Here is a 21,416-nt window from a genome sequence, read left to right as displayed (position 1 = left end):
GCAGTTTACAGGGATTAGGAAAGTGGCCTCCTTCATAAGCATGTCAATATTCTTTCCCGAGAAAGAGAACGAGTCCAAAACCAAACCATCTTTTTGATCTGTGAAACTTAAAGCACTGAAATGTAACTAACAACCAACAGGAGGCTTATTGTGTTCTGTCCCCGTCCCAACACACACACAAACAGTCAGCTGGGGGTTAAAGAAGTACTTGGCACACACAAGGTTCGTTATCAGGAACTTGGCAGCAATACGATACCCGTCCGCCAAGTGCTTTACTACAAAAAGAGGGAGTGTTCCTCCACCAGATAACACCAACTAATACACACGGTTTTCAAAACAGTCCAGCTCAAACATGAAACCTTCAGCAGATCAGGCGTTGCACAAAGTGACTAGCCAGAAGTTAGCTTTGTCCGTCACAGAGTCTAAATGGCCACCACACTCTCTTATATAGCCTGTGGGGTGTGGTCCAGTGACTCAGCTTAATCCCTGGCACGCCTCCTCATCTGCTGCAAAACGTTTGTCTCGCCTTCGTTGGCGTGGATTCAGGAACGACTTATCCCCCTCATCACTGTCATTGGAGACACTTGGCTCCTGGTCAATCTCCTCTCCCTCGGCAGACACCTGAGGCATTGCCAGAGAGGAGGGGCCTGGAGAGGGAGGCCTGGCCGGCTCCTCTCCTTCATGTTCGGAGCCTTCTTCCTCCGATAAGATGGGCTCGGGGATCGGAGCCACAACATATTGTATTGTAGAAAGTTAGCATCCACCCGTTTCCAAACATGAATGTAAATCTCGTGACCGTGGGGATGCTGAAAAGGTCGTAAGTGTGAAAAACCTACGACCACTTACGCACACTTACGACTTATGTAAGTCGTAAGTGTGAAAAACGGTCCTAAGTCACTTTTTTTTCAGTGCCGTTGTAGCTTTGAACAGTCACTAAATGAACTGTTGTTAAGTGGAGGACTACCTGCAATTGAGACCTGTTAATGCGTATTTAAGTTTTATAGTAAGGAACGTGATTCGCTGTAGCTTTATTCCTAATGGAGAAATGTTTTATTTCCTAGTATTTGCAGGCATGGTGCGTGGGTCTGCAACAATCAGCCCTGTCCAGGTATGTTGGTTCTGAAACATTCAACAAGTGAAGTGTTGTTTATTTCTATTATATATATGGATGATGCATTCGGAATCTTGCCAGGAGTCCTTTGTTTTTCCCCTATTTTTCATAGACAAGATAGCAATAGCAATAAGCACTTAGATTTATATACTGCTTCACAATGCTTTACAGCTCTCTCTACATGGTTTACAGAATCAGCCTATGGCCCCCAACGATCTGGGTCCTCATTTTACCAACCTCGGAAGGATGGAAGGCTGAGCCAAACTTGAGCCGGTCAGAATTGAACTGCTGGCAGTGGGCAGAATTAGCCTGCAGTACCGCGTTCTGACCACTGCGCCACCAGGAAGGAGAATGAGAAAGGGAATAAGGGAGGGAGGGAGAGAGGGAGGGAGGGAGGGAGGGAGGGAGGGAGGAAGGAAGGAAGGAAGGAAGGAAGGAAGGAAGGAAGGAAGGAAAAGGAAGGAAGGAAGGAAGGAAGGAAGGAAGGAAGGAATAGCAATAGCAATAGCAATAGCAATAGCAATAGCACTTAGATTTATATACTGCTTCACAGTGCTTTACTGCCCTCTCTAAGCGGTTTACAGAGTCAGCCTATTGCCCCACAACAATCTGGGTCCTCCATTTTACCGACCTCGGAAGGACGGAAGGCTGAGTCAACCTTGAGCCGGTCAGAATTGAACTCCAGGCTGTGGACAGAGTCAGCCTGCAATACTGCATTCTAACCACTGGGCCACCGGGAATGGGAATGAGAAAGGGAAGAAGGGAGGAAGTGGGGGAAGGGTCCAACATTTCTCTCAAGCATGAAATCTGGCCAGGAGATCTTCTGTTACCTCCAAAATCAATCACGGAGGAGTTTCATGTTCCCGGTGATTGACTGGTATTAAGAAAGACAATTCTTAGCCCAGAACTGCTACTAACATAGATTCCTGGTTTGATAGCAACCTCAAAAGGAGAGATGAACTCATAGCTTCTCTTCCTCTCCAAGAGGTTTCTTCTAATTTCCATTCAGACCACAGACAGGGATGGGGAATATCCCTTTCCTATCTGGCAGCAGATACGGAATTGCTACCGCAGAGGAATTGTGGCACAGTGAAAACTAGCAAAGACACAGACACAGAAACACACATACAGAGAGAGAGGTGGGCTTCACATACTGTAGCAACCGGTTCGCCCAGCACCGGAAATGTGCATGCACGCCGTCTGCGCATGTGTGTGATGTCAAACAACACGGCAATTCGCTCACGTGCGCCATCCACACATGCGTAAGATGTCAAAAACACAGCGATATAGGATGGGATTGCGCCAGGGAGGGTGAGAAGAGGCAGGTCCACCCGCAGGTCACAACTACTGGTTCTCCCGAACCGGCTGAATCCCCAGTCTGCACAGATACCAAAAGCAGAAAGGATTTTGTTTGGCAGAAGGGTGAGAATTCTCCCAGTTTGTTTACGGAATTTACAAAGGCTTCACCTCAAAGAGTTAAGAGATGTTCTCAGCGAATCAAATGAACAGAAACTGGAAGAAAACACTGCAGCCAACTAAATAATAATAATAAAAAAAAAACGGGCACTCCTTCCCTATCCTCCACCCCACCCCACCCCATATCATCTGGCAGAATTGTTTGCGGCGAAATTAATGGCTGCCTTTGAAGCAAAAACTGAACATTCAGTGAAAGTCTGAAAGGCTCCTAAGAGTATTGTCTCGCCATCCGTTCCTTCTGGGTTCGAGCCTTTCATCCGAAATACACATTACTTTAGGAACATTGAGTCTGATTTCCAGGCACTCCTTTTTCAAGGAACCACAGACGATTAGAGCCGTAAAATGAACCTCATCTTCATCAACCAGTGAAATGGCTTGCTTTCGGAAGTTTTCGTAGGTTTTCCAGTACTGAAGATTTCAAAGAAGGGACAGGACAGCTGTTTGTCTGAAAAGGTAGAGGGTCTCCTGCTTGAGCTGGGGGGTTGGACTAGAAGACCTCCAAGGGTCCCTTCCAACCCTGTTGTTCTGTTAAAACTCTTCAAGAGATACAGTTTAGCATCACCAGGGTGTTTTGGGGACCGCTTTTTGGTGATTTTATTCATGAAGCAAACTTGTTGGATCCAAATCATCAGAAACTCAAGTGAACTGCAATAGTGTCTTTCTTTCTTTCTTTCTTTCTTTCTTTCTTTCTTTCTTTCTTTCTTTCTTTCTTTCTTTCTTTCTTTCTTTCTTTCTTTCTTTCTTTCTTTTCCTTCCTTCCTTCCTTCCTTCCTTCCTTCCTTCCTTCCTTCCTTCCTTCCTTCCTTCCTTCCTTCCTTCCTCCCTCCCTCCCTCCCTCCCTCTCTCTCTCTCTCTCTCTCTCTCTCTCTCTCTCTCTCTCTTCTTTCTTTTTAAGAAGAGACTGGACAGCCACTTGTCTGGAATAGTATAGGGCCGTGATGGCGAACCTATGGCACGCATGCCACAGGTGGCACACGTAGCCATATTGGTGGGCACGTGAGCTCAGCTCCTGGAGGCTGGAGAGAGCAAAAAACAGGCCTTCTGGTCCCACCGGAGGTTGGCAAACATCCCATTTCTGGCCTCCAGGGGAGATGGGGAATGCCATTTTTGCCCTCCCCAGATTCCTAGAAAGGCTCTGGAGGCTGGGAAGAGCAAAAAAACGGGCCTCCGTGCCAGGAGCGGGGGAAGTGGGGGGGGGTCATGTGCATGCGTGGGGCAGGGTGTATAGAATTATGAGTGTGGGCTAACCCCCCCCCCCCGCCGCTCCTGGCACGTGATGGCAAAAAAGGTTAACCATCACTGGTATAGGGGGTTGGATTAGAAGACCTCCAAGGTGTCTTCTAACTGTTACTCTTTCTTTCTTTCTTTCTTTCTTTCTTTCTTTCTTTCTTTCTTTCTTTCTTTCTTTCTTTCTTTCTTTCGCTCTCTCTCTCTTGCTCGCTCCTTCTTTCTTTCTTTTCTTTTCTTTCTTTCTTTCGCTCTCTCTCATTCTTTCTTCTTTTGCTCTCTTTCTTTCTTTCTTTCTTTCTTTCTTTCTTTCTTTCTTTCTTTTAAATTTATTTATTTTACTGGAAGTTTTTAAGAAGAGACTGGACAGCCACTTGTCTGGAATAGTATAGGGGGTTGGATTAGATCTCTTCTAACTGGTTTTTTTTCCTTCCTTCCTTCCTTCCTTCCTTCCTTCCTTCCTTCCTTCCTTCCTTCCTTCCTTCCTTCCTTCCTTCCTTCCTTGTTTATTGAATGTATTTGTCATCAATCTCACTGTTGAATGACTCTTGGCAGTTTACAATATACTAAAAACAAGGGTATTAAAGCATTAAAAATGAACAAAAATTGAGGAAACTAGGAACCAGTAGACAAATGGGGTGGAGGTGGGATTTCCTTCTGAATCCACTATCTCCAGCGTGGAACACCCCCATCAGGACCCCCAACCAATCAGCGAAGTCAGATTCTGAGGCCCTTTCAGGCTAATCATAGTCTAATGAGATATCATTAGAAGACGTTCTCTTTCTCAGAAGATTACCTTTATGGTTTGCCATAAATCTTAACAAAACTATGGTTATTGTATTATTATTATTATTATTATTATTATTATTATTATTATTATTATTATTATTATTATTATTATTATTATTATTGGATTTGGGGAAATAATGAAGTATTAAACATTCATCAAATGGCCACTTCATGGTTTTAACCTACTGCTAAATAATTTTTGCTCATATCTTTGAAGTAAGAAATGGAAAATGTTGGTTTCTGTAAATTGTTGACCTATTCATATCAAACAACGCATAGCAGAACTCTTTTAACATTGATACTACATGTTGTCAGAATATCTGGACCAGTGTTTCCCAATTTCCAGGTGTGTGGACCAGGGGTGAAATCCAGCAGGTTCTAACAGGTTCTAGAGAACCGGGTAGCGGAAATTTTGAGAAGTTCAGAGAACCGGCAAATACCACCTCTGGCTAGCCCCAGAGTGGGGTGGGAATGGAGATTTTGCAATATCCTTCCCCCAGGAGGGGAGGGAATGGAGATTTTTCAGTATCCTTCCCCTGGAGCGGGGTGGGAATGGAGATTTTGCAATATCCTTCCCCTGCCACGCCCACCAAGCTACGCCCACAGAACCGGTAGGCAAAAAATATGGATTTCACCACCGATGTGGACTTCAACTCCCAGAATTCTCATCAATGGTTAGGCTGGCTGTGGAATTCTGAGAGTTGAACTCCACATTTTTGGAAATTCCCAAGGTTGGGAAACCTTGATCCGGAGGAACTTTCCTATGTGGGAATTGAAAAACAAAGAATGTAGACGATTTGATTTGGGAATTAGAGACTTTGGTGCAGGGGTGGGTTGCACATTTTATTACACCTGGTTCATCACGTGCACGCCTTCTGCGCATACGTCCAGCCTCAAAAATGTGGCTAAATAGGACCGTATTACTCCAGGGCAGATGGACGGTGCCAGGAGTCCACCTGCAGTCGCCGCTACCAGTTCGCTTGAACTGGTGCGAACCGGCTGAATACCACCACTGCTTTGGTGTATAATCACTTTATGCTGTCAAGCACTGAGGGTGGCATTGTTTAGAAACAGACAGCGGTAGTCAGCAATCCAGTGGAAAGACATCAAAGAAGACATTATATGGATTATAAATTTAAAGTCGTTGATGTTATCTATATAAGGGAATATTTTTTTAGTAGGGTGGGCAGAAGAACAAAGATACTAAGAATTGTTGTGTATGGTAATTTGGTAGGAAAGTGGGTGGAGACAGGCTAGTTTATTGACTGTATAGGTTAAGAAAAGGGATGCTTAAGAGATATATTTATGGGAGTGGAGGAAATGGATAGAGTTGAATAAATGTAAAATTAGAATTTAGAGTGAAAGCTGCTTTGAAATGTTATATTAATATACACAAAAGATTAAATGTTAAAGTAGGATTTATTATATAGTCTTAAAGTGGAAGATTGTTTTGAAATGTTATATTAATATACAGATATAAGTATGGGGGAGGAGAAAAAAGGGCAGATTATTGCTAAATTGGGAGTCATAATAATATCATTGTGCTAAATCAGAAGTTATTATACAATGTTATAGTAGAATGTTATCTTGAAGTGTATGGTAAAAGGGGGAAGTAATAATATCATTAGCAAGTAAGGGTCAGTATTTGGAGGAGGGAGTAAGGGGATGGTAAAATATTATATAATCTGTTATGTATTAGGTTTTTATTTTGAAAAAGTCACAGGGGGATGGGTGGTGAGGGGGGGGCTAGGGAGGAGGGGGGAGAAAAGAAGGGGGAAAAATTTGTATTTGAAAACTTTTTCAATAAAAAAAAAAGAAACAGACAGCGGTGAGAATTTGAGGATCTTATTAAGCTAAAAAAAAAGGAAGCAAAGGTGATATTTATTTATTTATTTGTTCAATTTATACGACTCCCTATCTCCTGATTCTGGGCAGCCCATAAATTTACAACAATGAAAGCAATCCAAATAATGAGTGGAACGAACAGTTCCAATGTGGAGTAAAAACAACATTAGCTGGTGGGGGTTTGCTTAACCTCCTTGCTCGAACACATTTGTCAATAGCAGCTAAGAAACCTTGAAGTGGGAAGGGTCAGACTGAACAAAGAAAGAACACTAATTAAAAACCAACCCCAAAGAATTCAAACCTACTTGGAAGGCAGCCAAAAGCTCTCATGAATTGAAGTAAAGGTGAAAGAAACTGTGATTGTGAAAGGTCATTTGTGACCCCTTAATAAGATTTTACTAGAGTTCTCTGAAAATTCTTTCAGTTTATTTATCTACCCGAATATGCCTGGAGGGAGGTGGACTTTAATAAGGGAAAATATAGACGTCTTTTAGTCCAACCCTCTTCTAAAGCAGGAGACCCTAGACCGGAGTGAAATAGTCCCGCCTGGACTATTGTAACGCTCTCTACATGGGGCTCCTCTTGAGGAGCACCCGGAGGCTCCAACTGGCGCAGAGTGCGGCTGCGCAGGTGGTAATGGGAGCGACATGGCGCTCCCATGTGACACCCCTCCTGCGCGAGCTGCACTGGCTTCTGGTGGTCTTCCGGGTGCACTTCAAAGTTTTGGTTACCACCTTTAAAGCGCTCCATGGCTCAGGACCTGGGTACTTGTGGAACCGCCTACTACCACCAATAGCCTCCCACCGGCCGGTACGCTCCCATAGAGAGGGGCTCCTCCAGGTGCCGTTGGCCAAACAATGCCAACTGGCGGCCCCCAGGGGGAGAGCCTTCTCTGTGGGGGCACCTACTATCTGGAACGGGCTCTGGAGATACGGAGGATCCTGGATCTGCGCGCCTTCCGCCGCGCTCTAAAGACCTTTCTATTTCACCAGGCGGGCCTGGCCTAATTTTCTCCCTCTTTTATAAAAGAATTTTAAATTTTAAATTTTTAGTATTTTAGATATTCAAATTTTATACTTGGTTTTAAATTGATTGCGGTTTCAATTGTCTGGGCCAAAACTATTTAATTTGATTTTAATTCTGCTTTTTAAATTTTGTATGTATGTATTTTATTGTTGACTGTGCACCGCCCTGAGTCCTTCGGGAGTAGGGAGGTATAGAAATCAAAAGTGAAAGTGAAATGCTCCTGGTTCAGACCGGATCACCCGATCCGGTAGCGATGGCGGCAGGTGGTTCAGACAACCGGTAGCAAAAATCCCTGGCCTCCCCCACCCCCATGCCCAGCTGAGCCGCACGATCAACAGAGGCTTTTTTTTTTTTTTACTTTTAAAAGCATTTTTTTTTCGGCCAAAAAAATGCTTTTAAAAGTAAAAAAACCCCAGCCTCTGAGGATCGTGCGTCTCAGCTGGGATCGTCAGAGCCTTTTAAAAGCATTTTTTAAAATAACCACTTTGGTGAAAGAGGTTGTAAAAAAAATAGTTTTAAAAGGCTCTGACGATCCCAGCTGAGTTGCCTGAGTTGCCTGATTCAGCAGGTTCTGACAGGTTCTGGAGAACCGGTAGTGGAAATTTTGAGAAGTTCGGAGAATCAGCAAATGCCACCTCTGGCTGGCCCCAGAATGGGGAGGGAATGGGGATTTTGCAGTATCCTTGCCCTGGAGTGGGGAGGGAATGGAGATTTTGCAATATCCTTCCCCTGGAATGGGGTGGGAATGGAGATTTTGTAGTATCCTTCCCCCAGGAGTGGGGAGGGAATGGAGATTTTGCAGTATCCTTCCCCTGGAGTGGGGAGAGAATGGGGATTTTGCAGTATCCTTCCCCTGCCACGCCCACCAAGCCACACCCACCAAGGCATTCCCACAGAACCGGTAGCAAAAGAATTTGAATTCCACCACTGCTAAAGATGCGTTTCATGAACCAATTTTGTGTGAGGTGGATAAAGGAAAAAAAAAATAGCCGGGCCAGAGAGTTTTCTGATAATGTCATTGAAATTCAAAAAAGCTTTAGACTTTAACCGCAAACAAATCAACAACTCGTTCATTTGAAATCCAGAACACGTTTTTTTTTTAAAAAAAATATTATTAGTAGTATTATTTCAGTCAAAGCAGAGGATTTAGTCTAATGGAAAATTGTGATCTGCAGTTCATTTGTAAATAAGCCTTTGCATTTTTCTTTTACCAGGAGAGTGCTCCGTCTCCGGCCAATCCCATTTCAAAAGCTTTGACAACAAACATTTCACCTTCAGCGGAGTCTGCCATTATTTGTTTGCTGGAGATTGTGAGGGGAACTCCTTTTCTGTCTTCATTGAGACCGTCCAAGTAAGAAAATCTTTGTTGAAAGAGAAAAATGTGGTGGAAAAAAATGTGGGTACCAGAGAATAGGTCTCTGACAGAAGAGAATATTTGTAACTCAGGGCTGGCATTGAAGATGTAACCTAGTTTGGTAATGAAATGTCTTCGAGAAGACAAGCAAGTTCAGACATTATCAAGGACCCCACAGAATAAATCTAATATCTTCATACACTCCCCCCAATTCTCACCCCTAACCTTCCCTAAGTTACAGCTCATTGTAAGATTTAAGGCAAGAAGACACATTAAATTATTAAATATTATTATTTAATAATTATATTATATCAAAAAACCTATTAAATATTTGAAGATCCTCATTTTAAGAGCATTTCAGGAAGCTTTCTTTGTATGCTTTCTTTAAATCAAAGCAGTATTTCATTTGTGTCCTAGTCCCACGCAAAGTGTGGCTTTCATTGGGCAGTAAACATGGAATATGTGTGTCAGAACTGCCCCAGTCTGATCTCTTAGGAAAGAAAAACCCTCGACTCCATTTGGTTGAAGCGATAGGTTCTTTTACTAAAAGATGTTGGTTGCAGTAGAGTCAGGCGAGAACTAAATTTCCCACGCTCAAAAGATACAGAAAGTTTCCCCACATCCCAGCCCTCCCTCCATGACCACTCCATCTTCAGCCAATAAGAGTCCATCTAGATGTTTTGAGAACATTGAGATGTGTAATTCTTTCTCAGGGTACACGGGCTTGGCACAAACTGGTTCCGAGCTCTCTTGCTCTTCGTCAACCTGTCATTCCCCTCTCCCCAATTTGCCCATCCCGTACGCATGAAGGTAGATTGCCCATTTGTTCATCCCCCATGATCCCCCTCCCCATCCTCCCCTTTGATGGCAGGATGCCAGCAAGTCACCAAGCCGAAGTCGGCAGACCTGACGATGTGTCAAAATCTGTCTCGCGGTAGGAGAGGCGTCAGGATAAAACTGTTTTGCATGCGTGCTGATGTACAGAATCAGGAAGGAAGGAGAACCCACAACCCACAATTCTTCTGTTGCTTCTTTGGGAAGAGGCCCGCTGAAAGGGAAACGCCATCCTCTTTCAGAAACGGATTCAGAACCTCTGGGAACAGAAAATACTGTTTGTAGAATCAGGGAGCGTGAGAAAGCAGCAACGGAAGTCCCAGAAAGCGCAACGTTTTTTAGGGCTCACAACAATAGATTTCAATAGATTTCAAATAGGAAAGCAGAAGTGGTGAATCGCTGCCTATGAACTGCTTAAGGAAATACATTATGCACTGAAGGTTGCTGAGCAAGCATGATAGCATTGAGATTAATAAAATAACTGAGTTGGAAAGGACCTTGGAGGCCATCTAGTCCAACCCCCTACAGAAGGACCGCCTTCTGCTGCCGATAGCTTCCCACCGACCAGTACGCTCCCACAGAGAGGGACTCTTCAGGGTGCCGTCAGCCAGGCAATGTCGGCTGGCGACCCCCAGGGGGAGGGCCTTCTCTGTGGCAGCTCCTGCCCTCTGGAACGATTTGCCCCCGGAGATACGAAGGATATCGGATCTCCGGGCCTTTCGCCGTGCCCTAAAAACTTTTCTTTTCCATCAAGCAGGGCTGGCGTGAAACCCACCCCCCTTTTTAGTCTTTTTTAGCTTTTTAAATTGTCAAATGGGTTTTAGTTTTCAATGTTTTAAATTTTTGGGCCACAGTTATTTAATTCTTTTAATAATTTTAAATTTTGTATTGATATGTGTTTTAGTTCTGGCTGTGCATCGCCCTGAGTCCACTAGGAGAAGGGCGGGATATAAATTGAATTAAATAAATAAATAAATAAATAAATAAATAAATAAATAAATAAATAAATACTCACGCAGGAAACCAGGGGTGGGTTCTACTTACCATTACTACCGGTTCACACCGGGAGCGCGCCCATGCTTCTGTGCATGCGCAGATCACCTATGATGACATCCGGGTCAGTAGGCGGAGCCTCCTGCCGGTTTTACTACCGGTTCTTGCGAACCGGTCCGAACCGGGAGCAACTCACCACTGCAGGAAACCCTATACCACTTCAGACAAACGGTTGTTCAATCTCTTCTTAAAAGCCTCCAGTATTAGAGCACCCACGACTTCTGGAGACAAGCTGTTCCACCAATTAATTAAGATTAATTTCACTTAGCAGCAGCCGAGCTCTTTTGCTCTACCGTGAAACAAAGTTATGAGCAGGATAAGTACAGTAGGTTGTTAATAAGCATCACAACTTTTGGAAAACGAGTTTAGCCACAAGGCGCGTTGTATCGTTACCAATCTGGTAGCTCCTGGATGTCTGACAGTTCAGACAGCAGCTAAGAGAACTAATCACCCAGAACGACAATAGATATAAACATCTGGAAAACATCCTGTTGGGAATGCTGCCGTATTCACATCTGCAAATGAACGATGTCATCTAAAAGTGTGTTACACTGAAGCGTTCATTCAATTTATGCTTCATCTTTCCACATTCCTCCCCCTCATCATGCCCACGTTGTCAAGGCTCCCTGCAAAACTTAAAATTCAAAATAAGAGGATTAATTAAAATTCAGATTGACATTGAAGGGTGGCGGTGGCTCAGTGGCTAAGACGCTGAGTTTGTCGATCGAAAGGTCGGCAGTTCAGCGGTTCGAATCCCTAGTGCCGCGTAACGGGGTGAGCTCCCGTTACTTGTCCCAGCTTCTGCCAACCTTGCAGTTCGAAAAACAAAGGTTGGTGATGAGGCCGAAGGACTATTTATGAAGAATTTGTTTTGGACTTAATTTGGACTAAGCTGAGAATGAAGTAATTCTCAGCTGTTCTAATAAAATATGTTTGTTTAGGACTGATTGTGTCTGGTAATAACTACTTGGGCCTAGGTCATAACAGTAGGATAGCCTGTGAGGGCCATCGTTTTATTTTGGTGGGATGCATGGATCTATTTGGATTTCCCTTCCCACATCCCAGGAGTTATAATTGGTTCATGAGATTGATAAAATCACAGAACCACTGTTCTGTCAGGAAAGCGAATGGGCGTTATGGCCATTTCCATCAATGACTGAAATCTGCCCACTGCCTCTAGTGCAAAGTGGCTCTTTATACATAATCAATATGAATATTACATGATAAATGGCCAAGTCAAGGGAGTTCAGGGGAATACCTAAGTCCCACAGCCCTGTCTTAGGCCTAAAGGTATTTACCCGTGTAGTAGGACTGTATTGCTATTATCCTCCCCATATTTCTCAACTTCTCATTTGTCATCTTTCTTCATCTTCTTATCTTTCCCACTATCTTATGATTATAACTACAGTTTATGACCTATCACTTTGTTGTTTGTATGTACACTGAGAGCTTAGGCACCGGAGACAATTCCCTTGTGTGTCCAATCACACTTGGCCAATAAAAAACTACTGTGCTCTACTCTACCTTTACCTCTACCTCTACCTCTACCTCTACCTCTACCTCTACCTCTACCTCTACTCTACTCTACTCTACTCTACTCTACTCTACTCTACTCTACTCTACTCTACTCTACTCTACTCCCATTCCATTCCTACTCTACTCTACTCTACTCTACTCTTCTCTAGACTACTCCCATTCCATTCCATTCCATTCCATTCCTACTCTACTCTATCTACTCTACTCTACTCTACCTTACCTCTATCTCTACTCTACTCTACTCCCAATCCATTCCATTCCATTCCATTCCATTCCATTCCATTCCATTCCATTCCATTCCTACTCTACTCTACTCTACTCCCATTCCATTCCATTCCTACTCTACTCTACTCTACTCTACTCTTCTCTAGACTACTCCCATTCCATTCCATTCCATTCCATTCCTACTCTACTCTATCTACTCTACTCTACTCTACCTTACCTCTATCTCTACTCTACTCACAATCCATTCCATTCCATTCCATTCCATTCCATTCCATTCCATTCCATTCCATTCCATTCCATTCCTACTCTACTCTACTCTACTCCCATTCCATTCCATTCCTACTCTACTCTACTCTACTCCCATTCCATTCCATTCCATTCCTACTCTACTCTACTCTACTCTACTCTACTCTACTCTACTCTACTCTATTCTGTCTACTCTATTTTACTCTACCTTACCTCTACCTCTACTCTACTCCCATTCCATTCCATTCCTACTCTACTCTACTCTACTCTACTCTACCCTACTTTTGCCACTGATCTAATGAAGTCATAACTAAGCTGAAATTTCCTTTTTGATGTCTCCCTAGTGTGCCGATGATCGTGATGCTGTGTGTACCCGCTCAGTCTCCGTGCAACTCCAGGATGAGAACCTCACTATTAAATTGAAACATGGCGGTGGTGTGTCTGTGAACGGGCAGGACGTTCAGATTCCCTTCATACAAAGTATGTCGTCTTCTTGTTAATGTCATCTTCTGCATTTCCAGGAGGAAGAACCTCCAGCTCAAGTTTGCTTACAGCAGGGCTGGGGAACGATGGCCCTTTTATGACTTGTGGACTTCAACTCCCAGTTTCAATATCCCGGGGATACGTGATCACCAATTGGGACCTTCCAACAAGGAGTGTCAATGGGGAAAGCCAGATTTGCTTAAGGATCGTGTAATTCATTTAAGAACCTCGATGGTTCTCTTAACAAGTGTGGCAAATAAGATCACAAAATTGAGCACTACTCATTTAGTAGCCCCCTTGCTTAACAACATAAATTCTCATCTCAATTGTGGTCATACTTTGAGGACTACCTCAGGGGTGGGCTTCAAACATTTTAGCAAGGGGTTCTCTGCCTGGTTGCTGGATGGCCTAGTCGGCCTCCTGCACCATGGCGGAGGGGGACGGACATTTTTGCCCTCCCTGGGCTCTGGAGGCTTTCATCGAGCCTCTGGGAGGGTGAAAACAGCCTCCCCAGGCTCCGGAGGCCAGAAATGGCCCATTTCCGGCCTTCCTGGACTTCCGGTAGTCCTGTTTTTCACCCTCCCTGAGTCTCCACATGCGCCCTGCACTTACCTGCATCCAAAACGGGCCATGTGGGGACTCCTGGGTGGGGCAGGGTGGGGTGGGCAGGGCCAGCCAGGAGTGGGATTTGGGGGTTCTCCAAACTGCACAGAATCTTAGCTAGAGGTTCTCCCGAACCCCTGCGAGCTCCCAGCAGCCCCGCCCCTGGACTACCTGTAATGGGAATGTATTATTTATTTATTCGTTGCTTTCAAGATAGCGAGGTTCATGTTTAGAGCAGAGGTGATGGGAAATAATGGCTGAGGAATTCTGGGAGTTGAAGTCCACAAGTCTTAAAGTGGCTCAGGTTGGATATTCCTGGTCTGAGAGCTTATTTTGAAGCCCTGTTCTTCAATGTTCAATGGGAGAAGAAACTTCAGGAGGTTTTCGGCATCTTTGGAGACTTTAAATTTTGCTTTCAGGGATGGGCTAGCTAGTCTGTTCCCTTATCTATGTCCACCAGGATCTCTGGCACAACTAGAAACCTACATCAGAAAGTGAAATGGAAGTGTCTTCCACTTAGGGAAAAAGGTTTAGGTTTCAAGAGAGGCAGGGCGACAGCAAAAACAGGGGAAATTGGACCTCCATAAAAAATAGTCACAGGGATGCAGTGGCTCAGTGGCTAAGATGCTGAGCTTGTCGATCAAAAGATCGGCTGTTCAGCGGTTCGAATCCCTAGTGCTGCGTAACGGGGTGAGCTCCCATGACTTGTCCCAGCTTCTGCCAATCTAGCAGTTCGAAAGCACGTAAAAAATGCAAGTAGGAAAATAGGGACCACCTTTGGTGGGAAGGTAACTGCGCTCCGTGCGCCTTTAGCCTTGAGTCATGCTGGCCACATGACCACAGAGACGTCTTTGGACAGCGCTGGCTCTTCGGCTTTGAAACAGAGATGAGCATCGCCCCCTAGAGTCGGGAATGACTAGCACGTATGTGCGAGGGGAATCTTTACCTTTTACCTAAAAAATAGCTTTTAAGAAAACAGGTCATTTGCCTTGAGCATTTGAAAATCACATTCCAATCACCACTAATTGCCGTGAAGAACTATGGATTATGTGGCCAGACAAGGAACAATGGATGGAAACGGTTCAAGGAGAAATAAGGAGAAATTTTTTTTGACAGTGAGAAACAATCAACCCATGGAACAGAAGTTGCCTTCAGAAGTTGTGGGTGCTGAAGAGACTGTCTGAAATGGTATAGGGTTTCCTACTGGACTGTATGTCCTGCAAAGTCCCTTCCAATTCTGTTTATTCTATTCTATTCTATTCTATTCTATTCTATTCTATTCTATTCTATTCTATTCTATTCTATTCTATTCTATTCTATTCTATTCTACTCTCTACGCTACGCTACGCTACTCTCTACGCTATGCTATGCTATGCTATGCTACTCTCTATTCTACGCTATGCTATGCTACTCTCTACGCTATGCTATGCTATGCTATGCTACTCTCTATTCTACGCTATGCTATGCTACTCTCTACGCTATGCTACGCTACTCTCTACACTATGCTACTCTACTCTCTACACTATGCTATGCTACTCTCTATGCTATGCTACGCTACTCTCTACTCTATGCTATGCTACGCTATGCTACGCTACTCTCTACTCTACCCTACGCTACACTACTCTCTACTCTACGCTATGCTACGCTACACTACGCTATTCTCTACACTACGCTACACTACGCTACACTCTACTGTACTGTACTGTACTGTACTGTACTGTACTGTACTGTACTGTACTCTACTCTACTCTACTCTACTCTACTCTACTCTACTCTACCCTACTTTCAGGTGCAATTTAAATTAGGTTATATTCTGTCCTGGAAAGGCAGCCTAAATGTTTTCCTTACTTTCCAGCTGCTGCTTCTGGGGAAATCCAGATAACAAAAATACACACAAGCGCACCCCCACTGGTTCCTTTGTTATTTAACTGGAAGGGAGCTGTGAGTAAGGGATTTAGTCAACAGGTCCACCTACATTTCCTTACCAGAACGGAAGGGAGGATTACAAAAGAACGGCGTGTGTGTTTTGACGTAACATGGCTCTCTTTAAGACCTTGAGGTGTCTTTCCGTAGATTGCTTCAATTTCAAACTGATTTAACCGTCACGGGTTGCTGCTCGGGATCATGTGCAAACTATCTATCCTGTGCTTTGCTGGGGGAAACTTTTCTTTGAATTAGAGCAAAGTTACTTGCTATGTTAGGGCCGAGCAGAGCCCTTAATTGTAGAGACACTTGGGTGTTTATTTTAATAGAATAACAGAATTGGAAGGGATCTTGGAGGCCTTCTAATCCAACTCCGTGCTCAAACAGGAAACCCTATACCAGTGATGGCTAACCCTTTTGCCATCACGTGCCAGGACGGGGAGGGTGGGGAGTGTCGCGCGAGCGTGTATGCACTCACCGGAAGTTGGCAAATGGGCTGTTTCCGGCCCCCAGAGGGCCTCCGGGGGGTCGGGAAGGCCGTTTTCGCCCTCCCCAGACTCCTAGAAAGGCTCTGGAGGCTGGGGACAGCAAAAAACGGGCCTTCTGGTCCCACCGGAAGTTGGCAAATGGGCCGTTTTCGACCTTCAGAGGGCCTCTGTAGGGGTCGAGAAGGCCATTTTTGCCCTCCCCAGACTCCTAGAAAGGCTCTGGAGCCTGGGGATAGCAAAAAACGGGCCTTCCCCACCACCCCCGAGGCCCTCTGGAGGCAGGAAACAGCCTGTTTCCCTACTTCTGAGCTGAGCTCGCGTGCCCACTGATATGGCTATGCGTGCCACCTTTGGCACGCGTGCCATAGCTTTGCCATCATGGCCCTATAGCCGTGATGGTGAACCTATGGCACGTGTGCCACAGCTGGCACGCAGAACCCTCTCTGTGGGAACGTGAGCCGCTTCCTAGCTCAGCTCCACTGTGCATTCACATGCGCCTCCCGATGGCCAGCTGATTTTTGAAATGCGCGGGGGGTGGGGGCGGAGCATGGGAGCATGTGACCCCCCCAGGCCCGTTTTTGGGCCCAGGAGGTTGCAGGGAGGCCTAGTAGGCCAAAAATGGAGAGCGGAGGGGTGCGGCCCATCCCCTACCCCAACAGCCCATTTTTGGGCCCAGGAGGCTGCAGGGAGGCCTAGTAGGCCAAAAATGGAGAGCGGAGGGGTGCGGCCCATCCCCTACCCCAACAGCCCATTTTTGGGCCCAGGAGGCTGCAGGGAGGGCTGGTAGGCCAAAAATGGAGAGCGGAGGGGTGCGGCCCATCCCCTACCCCAACAGCCCATTTTTGGGCCCAGGAGGTTGCAGGGAGGCCTAGTAGGCCAAAAATGGAGAGCGGAGGGGTGCGGCCCATCCCCTACCCCAACAGCCCATTTTTGGGCCCAGGAGGCTGCAGGGAGGCCTAGTAGGCCAAAAATGGAGAGCGGAGGGGTGCGGCCTGTCCCCCACCCCAACAGCCCGTTTTTGGGCCCAGGAGGCTGCAGGGAGGGCTGGTAGGCCAAATACGGGGCTAGGGGGTTATGCACACATGCGTGGTGGGCAGTGGTCATGCGGGGGGGTTGTGTGCGCATGCATGGGGGTCAGGGAGAGCAGGGGGTACATGCGCGCTTTTGGCTCACAACGAGAAAAAAGTTAGCCATCACTGGCCTATACCATGTCAGAAAACCTGGCTGTCCAGTCTCTTCTCAAAAGCCTCCAGTGATGAAGCACCCACAACTTCTGAAGGCAACTTCTGTTCCAGTGGTTCATTGTTCTTACTGTCAGGAAATTTCTCCCTAATTCTAGGTTGCTTCTCTCCTTGATTAGTTTCCATCCATTGTTTCTTGTCCTGCCTTCTGGTGCTTTGGTGAATAGGTTGACCCCCTCTTCTTTGTGGCAGCCCCTGAGATACTGGAAGACTGCTATCATGTCTTTAAAAATATCCGTCTAGTTAAATATGTCTAGTTTAATGAAGAGAAGGACTAGGGAAGACATGATAGCAGTGTTCCAATATCTCAGGGGCCGCCACAAAGAAGAGAGAGTCAAGCTATTCTCCAAAGCACCTGAGGGCAGGACAAGAAGCAACGGGTGGAAACTAATCAAGGAGAGAAGCAATTTAGAACTAAGGAGAAATTTCCTGACAATTAGAACAATTAACAAGTGGGACAACTTGTCTCCAGAAGTTGGGAATGCTCCAACACTGGAAGTTTTTAAGAAGATGTTGGATAACCATTTGTCTGAAGTGGTGTAGGGTTTCCTGCCTGAGCAGGGGGTTGGACTAGAAGACCTCCAACGTCCCTTCCAACTCTGTTATTCTATTCTATTCTATCTACACCTTTCTCCTGGTTAGCAAATAACTGGACAGTCAAGACTGGGAGGGCTGCATATGTGGGATCTTGATATTTTATTTGTTAGGTGTTTATGCTGCCTTTATTATTTTATAAGCAACACAAGGCAGCAAACATACATAAAGCTCCTGTCAGCACTTCAAGCTGCATTTACTCTAGTGCTGACATAAGAAGGAGAAGCGGAGGCGTCTGGAAAGGGACATTTGACTTTTCACCTACTTATTTTCTCTGGAGATAATATCCCCTAGGAGATGGGATGGGAGAGGGGAAATTCCTTTGAGCTGGAGCAGTAGATTAGGGGTAGAGTGACTTGGAAGATGGCCAATGAGTGCAGAGGAGTGGGGAAAGGAAAGGGAGGGTTTTGGGTCAGGTAGTCAGTGTTGACTACGATGGAGTCGGAGTTAGAATGTCGTGCTTAATAAATGGGAGTTTTTCATCAAAGACTTTGTTTGAAATGCAATTTATTTGAGATGACCTTGAAACTTGACAGCTCCATCCTCCTATTTTCCCCAGTGCGAGGTGGGTTGAGCTGAGAATGACTGGCACAAAGTTACCCATTGGCTTTTGTTTGAAGGCGGGGCTAGAGCTCACAGTCTCCTGGTGATTGGCCCAAAGTCATCCAGCTGGCTGTCATTCCTAAGGTGGAACTAGAACTCAGGGTCACCCAGTTTCTAACTTGGAAACCCGACCACTGCTTTAACCACTGGACCAAACTGCCTGTCTGTATAAACTGCCCCTGAGGTTCCTGGGTATATGCTAGTAAAATTAAAATTAAAAAATGAGAAATGCAGGAAGACAGTTGATTGCTGGGGAATTAATGGATTAAATTTCCCTCAGATGATAAAGTTCTCAGTTTTAAGGCATTGAAAAGCTCTTTCCAGGGAAGGGCTCTGAACAGAGGTGGGCTGCACATAATTTAGCAACTGGTTTGCCGAGTGCAGAACCGAAAATGTGAGTGTGTGCGCGCATGCTAGCTTCGCGTGTGCGCCTTCCACACTTATGCGCACCTTCAAACACATGACAATTTCATGTGTGTGGCTTCCAGGGCACCTTCTTGGGCAGCCGCGATGAGTAGAGTGGGCGAGGTGTGGAAATCAGCTGGGCTGTGTGGGCGGGATGAACAAGCCAGAGAGTGAGATATATAGGACGGGATACCACTGGGGCGGGGGGGGCGGGGGGCGGACCCAGCCGGTGGTCGGAACTACCGGTTCCCGTGAACCGATCTGAACCGGCTGCAGCCCACCTCTGGCTCTGAAGCAGTAGTGAAATGTAAAATTTGTTGGCACCAGTTCTGTGGGGGTGGCTTGGTGGGCGTGGCATGGTGGAGGGGGTCATGTGGCTGGGTGGGCATGGCCAACTTTTTTTTTTTTTTTACTTTTTTAAAGCATTTTTTTACTACCGGTTCGGGTGAATAGGTAGTTTAAAAATGCTTTTAAAAAGTAAAGATTCTGACGATCACAGCTCTGCCGTGCGATCATCGGAATCTTTTTTAAAAAAACTTTTTTAAAGCATGTTCTACTACCAGTTCGGGCGAATAGGTAGTTTAAAAATGCTTTTAAAAAAGTAAAAAAAAAGATTCCGACGATCACAGCTGTGCCGCGTGATCATCGGAACCTTTTTTAAAAAAACTTTTTTAAAGCATTTTTTTACTACCAGTTCGGGCGAATAGGTAGTTTAAAAATGCTTTTAAAAAAGTAAAAAAAAAGTTCCGACAATCATAGCTGTGCCGCGCGATTGTCAGAACCTTTTTTTTTTTAACTTTTTTAAAGCATTTTTACTACCTATTCGCCTACCGAACCGGTAGTTTATATCACTACTGTTTTGCCCGAACCGGAGCAAACCGGTAGCATTTCACCTCTGTCTCTGAAGCCTCCCCTTGCTCACTTTATGCCCCTTGGAAAGAGAAAGTTTCTGCAGGATCGTCTTTGCTTCTTTAAAAAGGGAGGAGCAGCATCAGTTGGCTTGATTAATTTCTGCTGGGATGATCTGCAGAGGCTGATTTTGCCTGGTTGGTTAAAGAGAGTTGAGGAAGGGACCTTAACAATTACAGTTGATGGAAACAGGCGAAGAAGAAAAACTCTGCTTGTTCTTACAGAAGGAGCTGCAAACTGAGTTTCCTCTTTTTTTTCCTCCTGAATGTAGGAATGGCGAAGGGGACACTCCTGGGGAAACCTCTGTTCTGCTCTACACAAGCATGCAGAATCTTGCTGGTTTCTTAGGAGGCTTCCAATGGAACCACAGCTTTTCCCCTCCTTTTTGTTGGAAGGATGAGCTTCCAGTGATCAAATGAGGTCATGCCAGTGGATCAGTCCTGGCTGCCTTTTCATAGAAGGGGCACAAGGGATGATTGTCTGAAAGGGGCAATTTATGCTGAGTTGCTGATGCTTGCTAAGGCGATCCCTTACGCCATGCCCTTGTTTCTTCCAGATGCTCTCCACATCCAGCCTACGGTGCTGCCAGCTGTTCACCTCAGTTATAAGGAGAACGTGCACCTCGACTGGGATGGGATGGGGACTCTTGTAATGAAGGTATGGTTGACTTCCCCTTTTTCTTCTCATGTTTTCATATACCATATTTTTCGGAGTATAAGACACTCCGGACTATAACACGCACCTACCTTTTTTGGTGAGGAAAACAAGAAAAAGAAATCTGCCTCTGCCTCCCAGCAATTTTGCCTCCTTGCAGCAAACAGCCTGCTTTACTTTCATTTTCGTTTTCAGCATAGCTTGATTAGCACAAGAAAAAAAAAAAAGTCTGCATCCCAGCAATTTACCTCCTTGCAGCAAGCAGCAGAGGCCGGTGCAGCAATAGGCAATGGCAATCCCTGCAGCCTGAAACAGCTGAGAGTCGGGAGGCCGACAATCAACTTGTGCTAATTAGGCTGTGCTGAAGCTGAAACGAGCTGTTTCTTCTTGCTGCTTGCTTCAAGGAGGTAAATTGCTGGGAGGCAGAGGCCAAAGGGTGGGGACCAGTGGTGGGCGGGGCTAAATTTGGTGTATAAGAAGCACCTAAATTTTCACCTCTTTTTAGTGGGGAAAAAGGTACGTCTTATACTCCCAAAAATACGGTATATTTTTTTTAAAGGCGGAAAGCCACCCGGCTGTGGCTTGTTGGAAAATCTGACCGTTGCCCAATGCTTGGCATTTAAACACTGCGTCCACACTGCAGAACTGTTTATTTCCCAAATGTTTTTCTGTAAGGGACTGTCTCAGACTTGAGGGCACGTCTTTGGGACCTTTGGCTGGGTCCCAGTTGAGTCATTTCCCTGGAACTTTCTTGGACCAGAGAGAGGATGCAATTAGTTGACAGGATAACC

General features: G+C 45.3%; 1 protein-coding gene across 1 annotated transcript in view; it reads left to right on the top strand.

Moving 5' to 3' along the window:
- Positions 1-21,416, top strand: part of VWF (von Willebrand factor) — a 197,208-nt gene that overhangs the window by 34,148 nt on the left and 141,644 nt on the right. Inside the window, exons 10-13 of the mRNA XM_070946842.1 lie at positions 1,062-1,108; positions 8,689-8,825; positions 13,067-13,202; positions 20,528-20,628. Coding sequence (XP_070802943.1) covers positions 1,062-1,108; positions 8,689-8,825; positions 13,067-13,202; positions 20,528-20,628 — 421 coding nt within the window. The remainder of the gene's footprint in view (positions 1-1,061; positions 1,109-8,688; positions 8,826-13,066; positions 13,203-20,527; positions 20,629-21,416) is intronic.

The sequence above is a fragment of the Pituophis catenifer genome, unplaced genomic scaffold (genome assembly GCF_029215685.1).
Source record: "Pituophis catenifer annectens isolate HBS135680 unplaced genomic scaffold, rPitCat1.0.hap2 SCAF_7, whole genome shotgun sequence".
NCBI lineage: Eukaryota > Metazoa > Chordata > Lepidosauria > Squamata > Colubridae > Pituophis > Pituophis catenifer.
The sequence above is the reverse complement of the archived record's forward strand: the minus strand, read 5'-3'. Positions and strand labels throughout refer to the sequence as shown.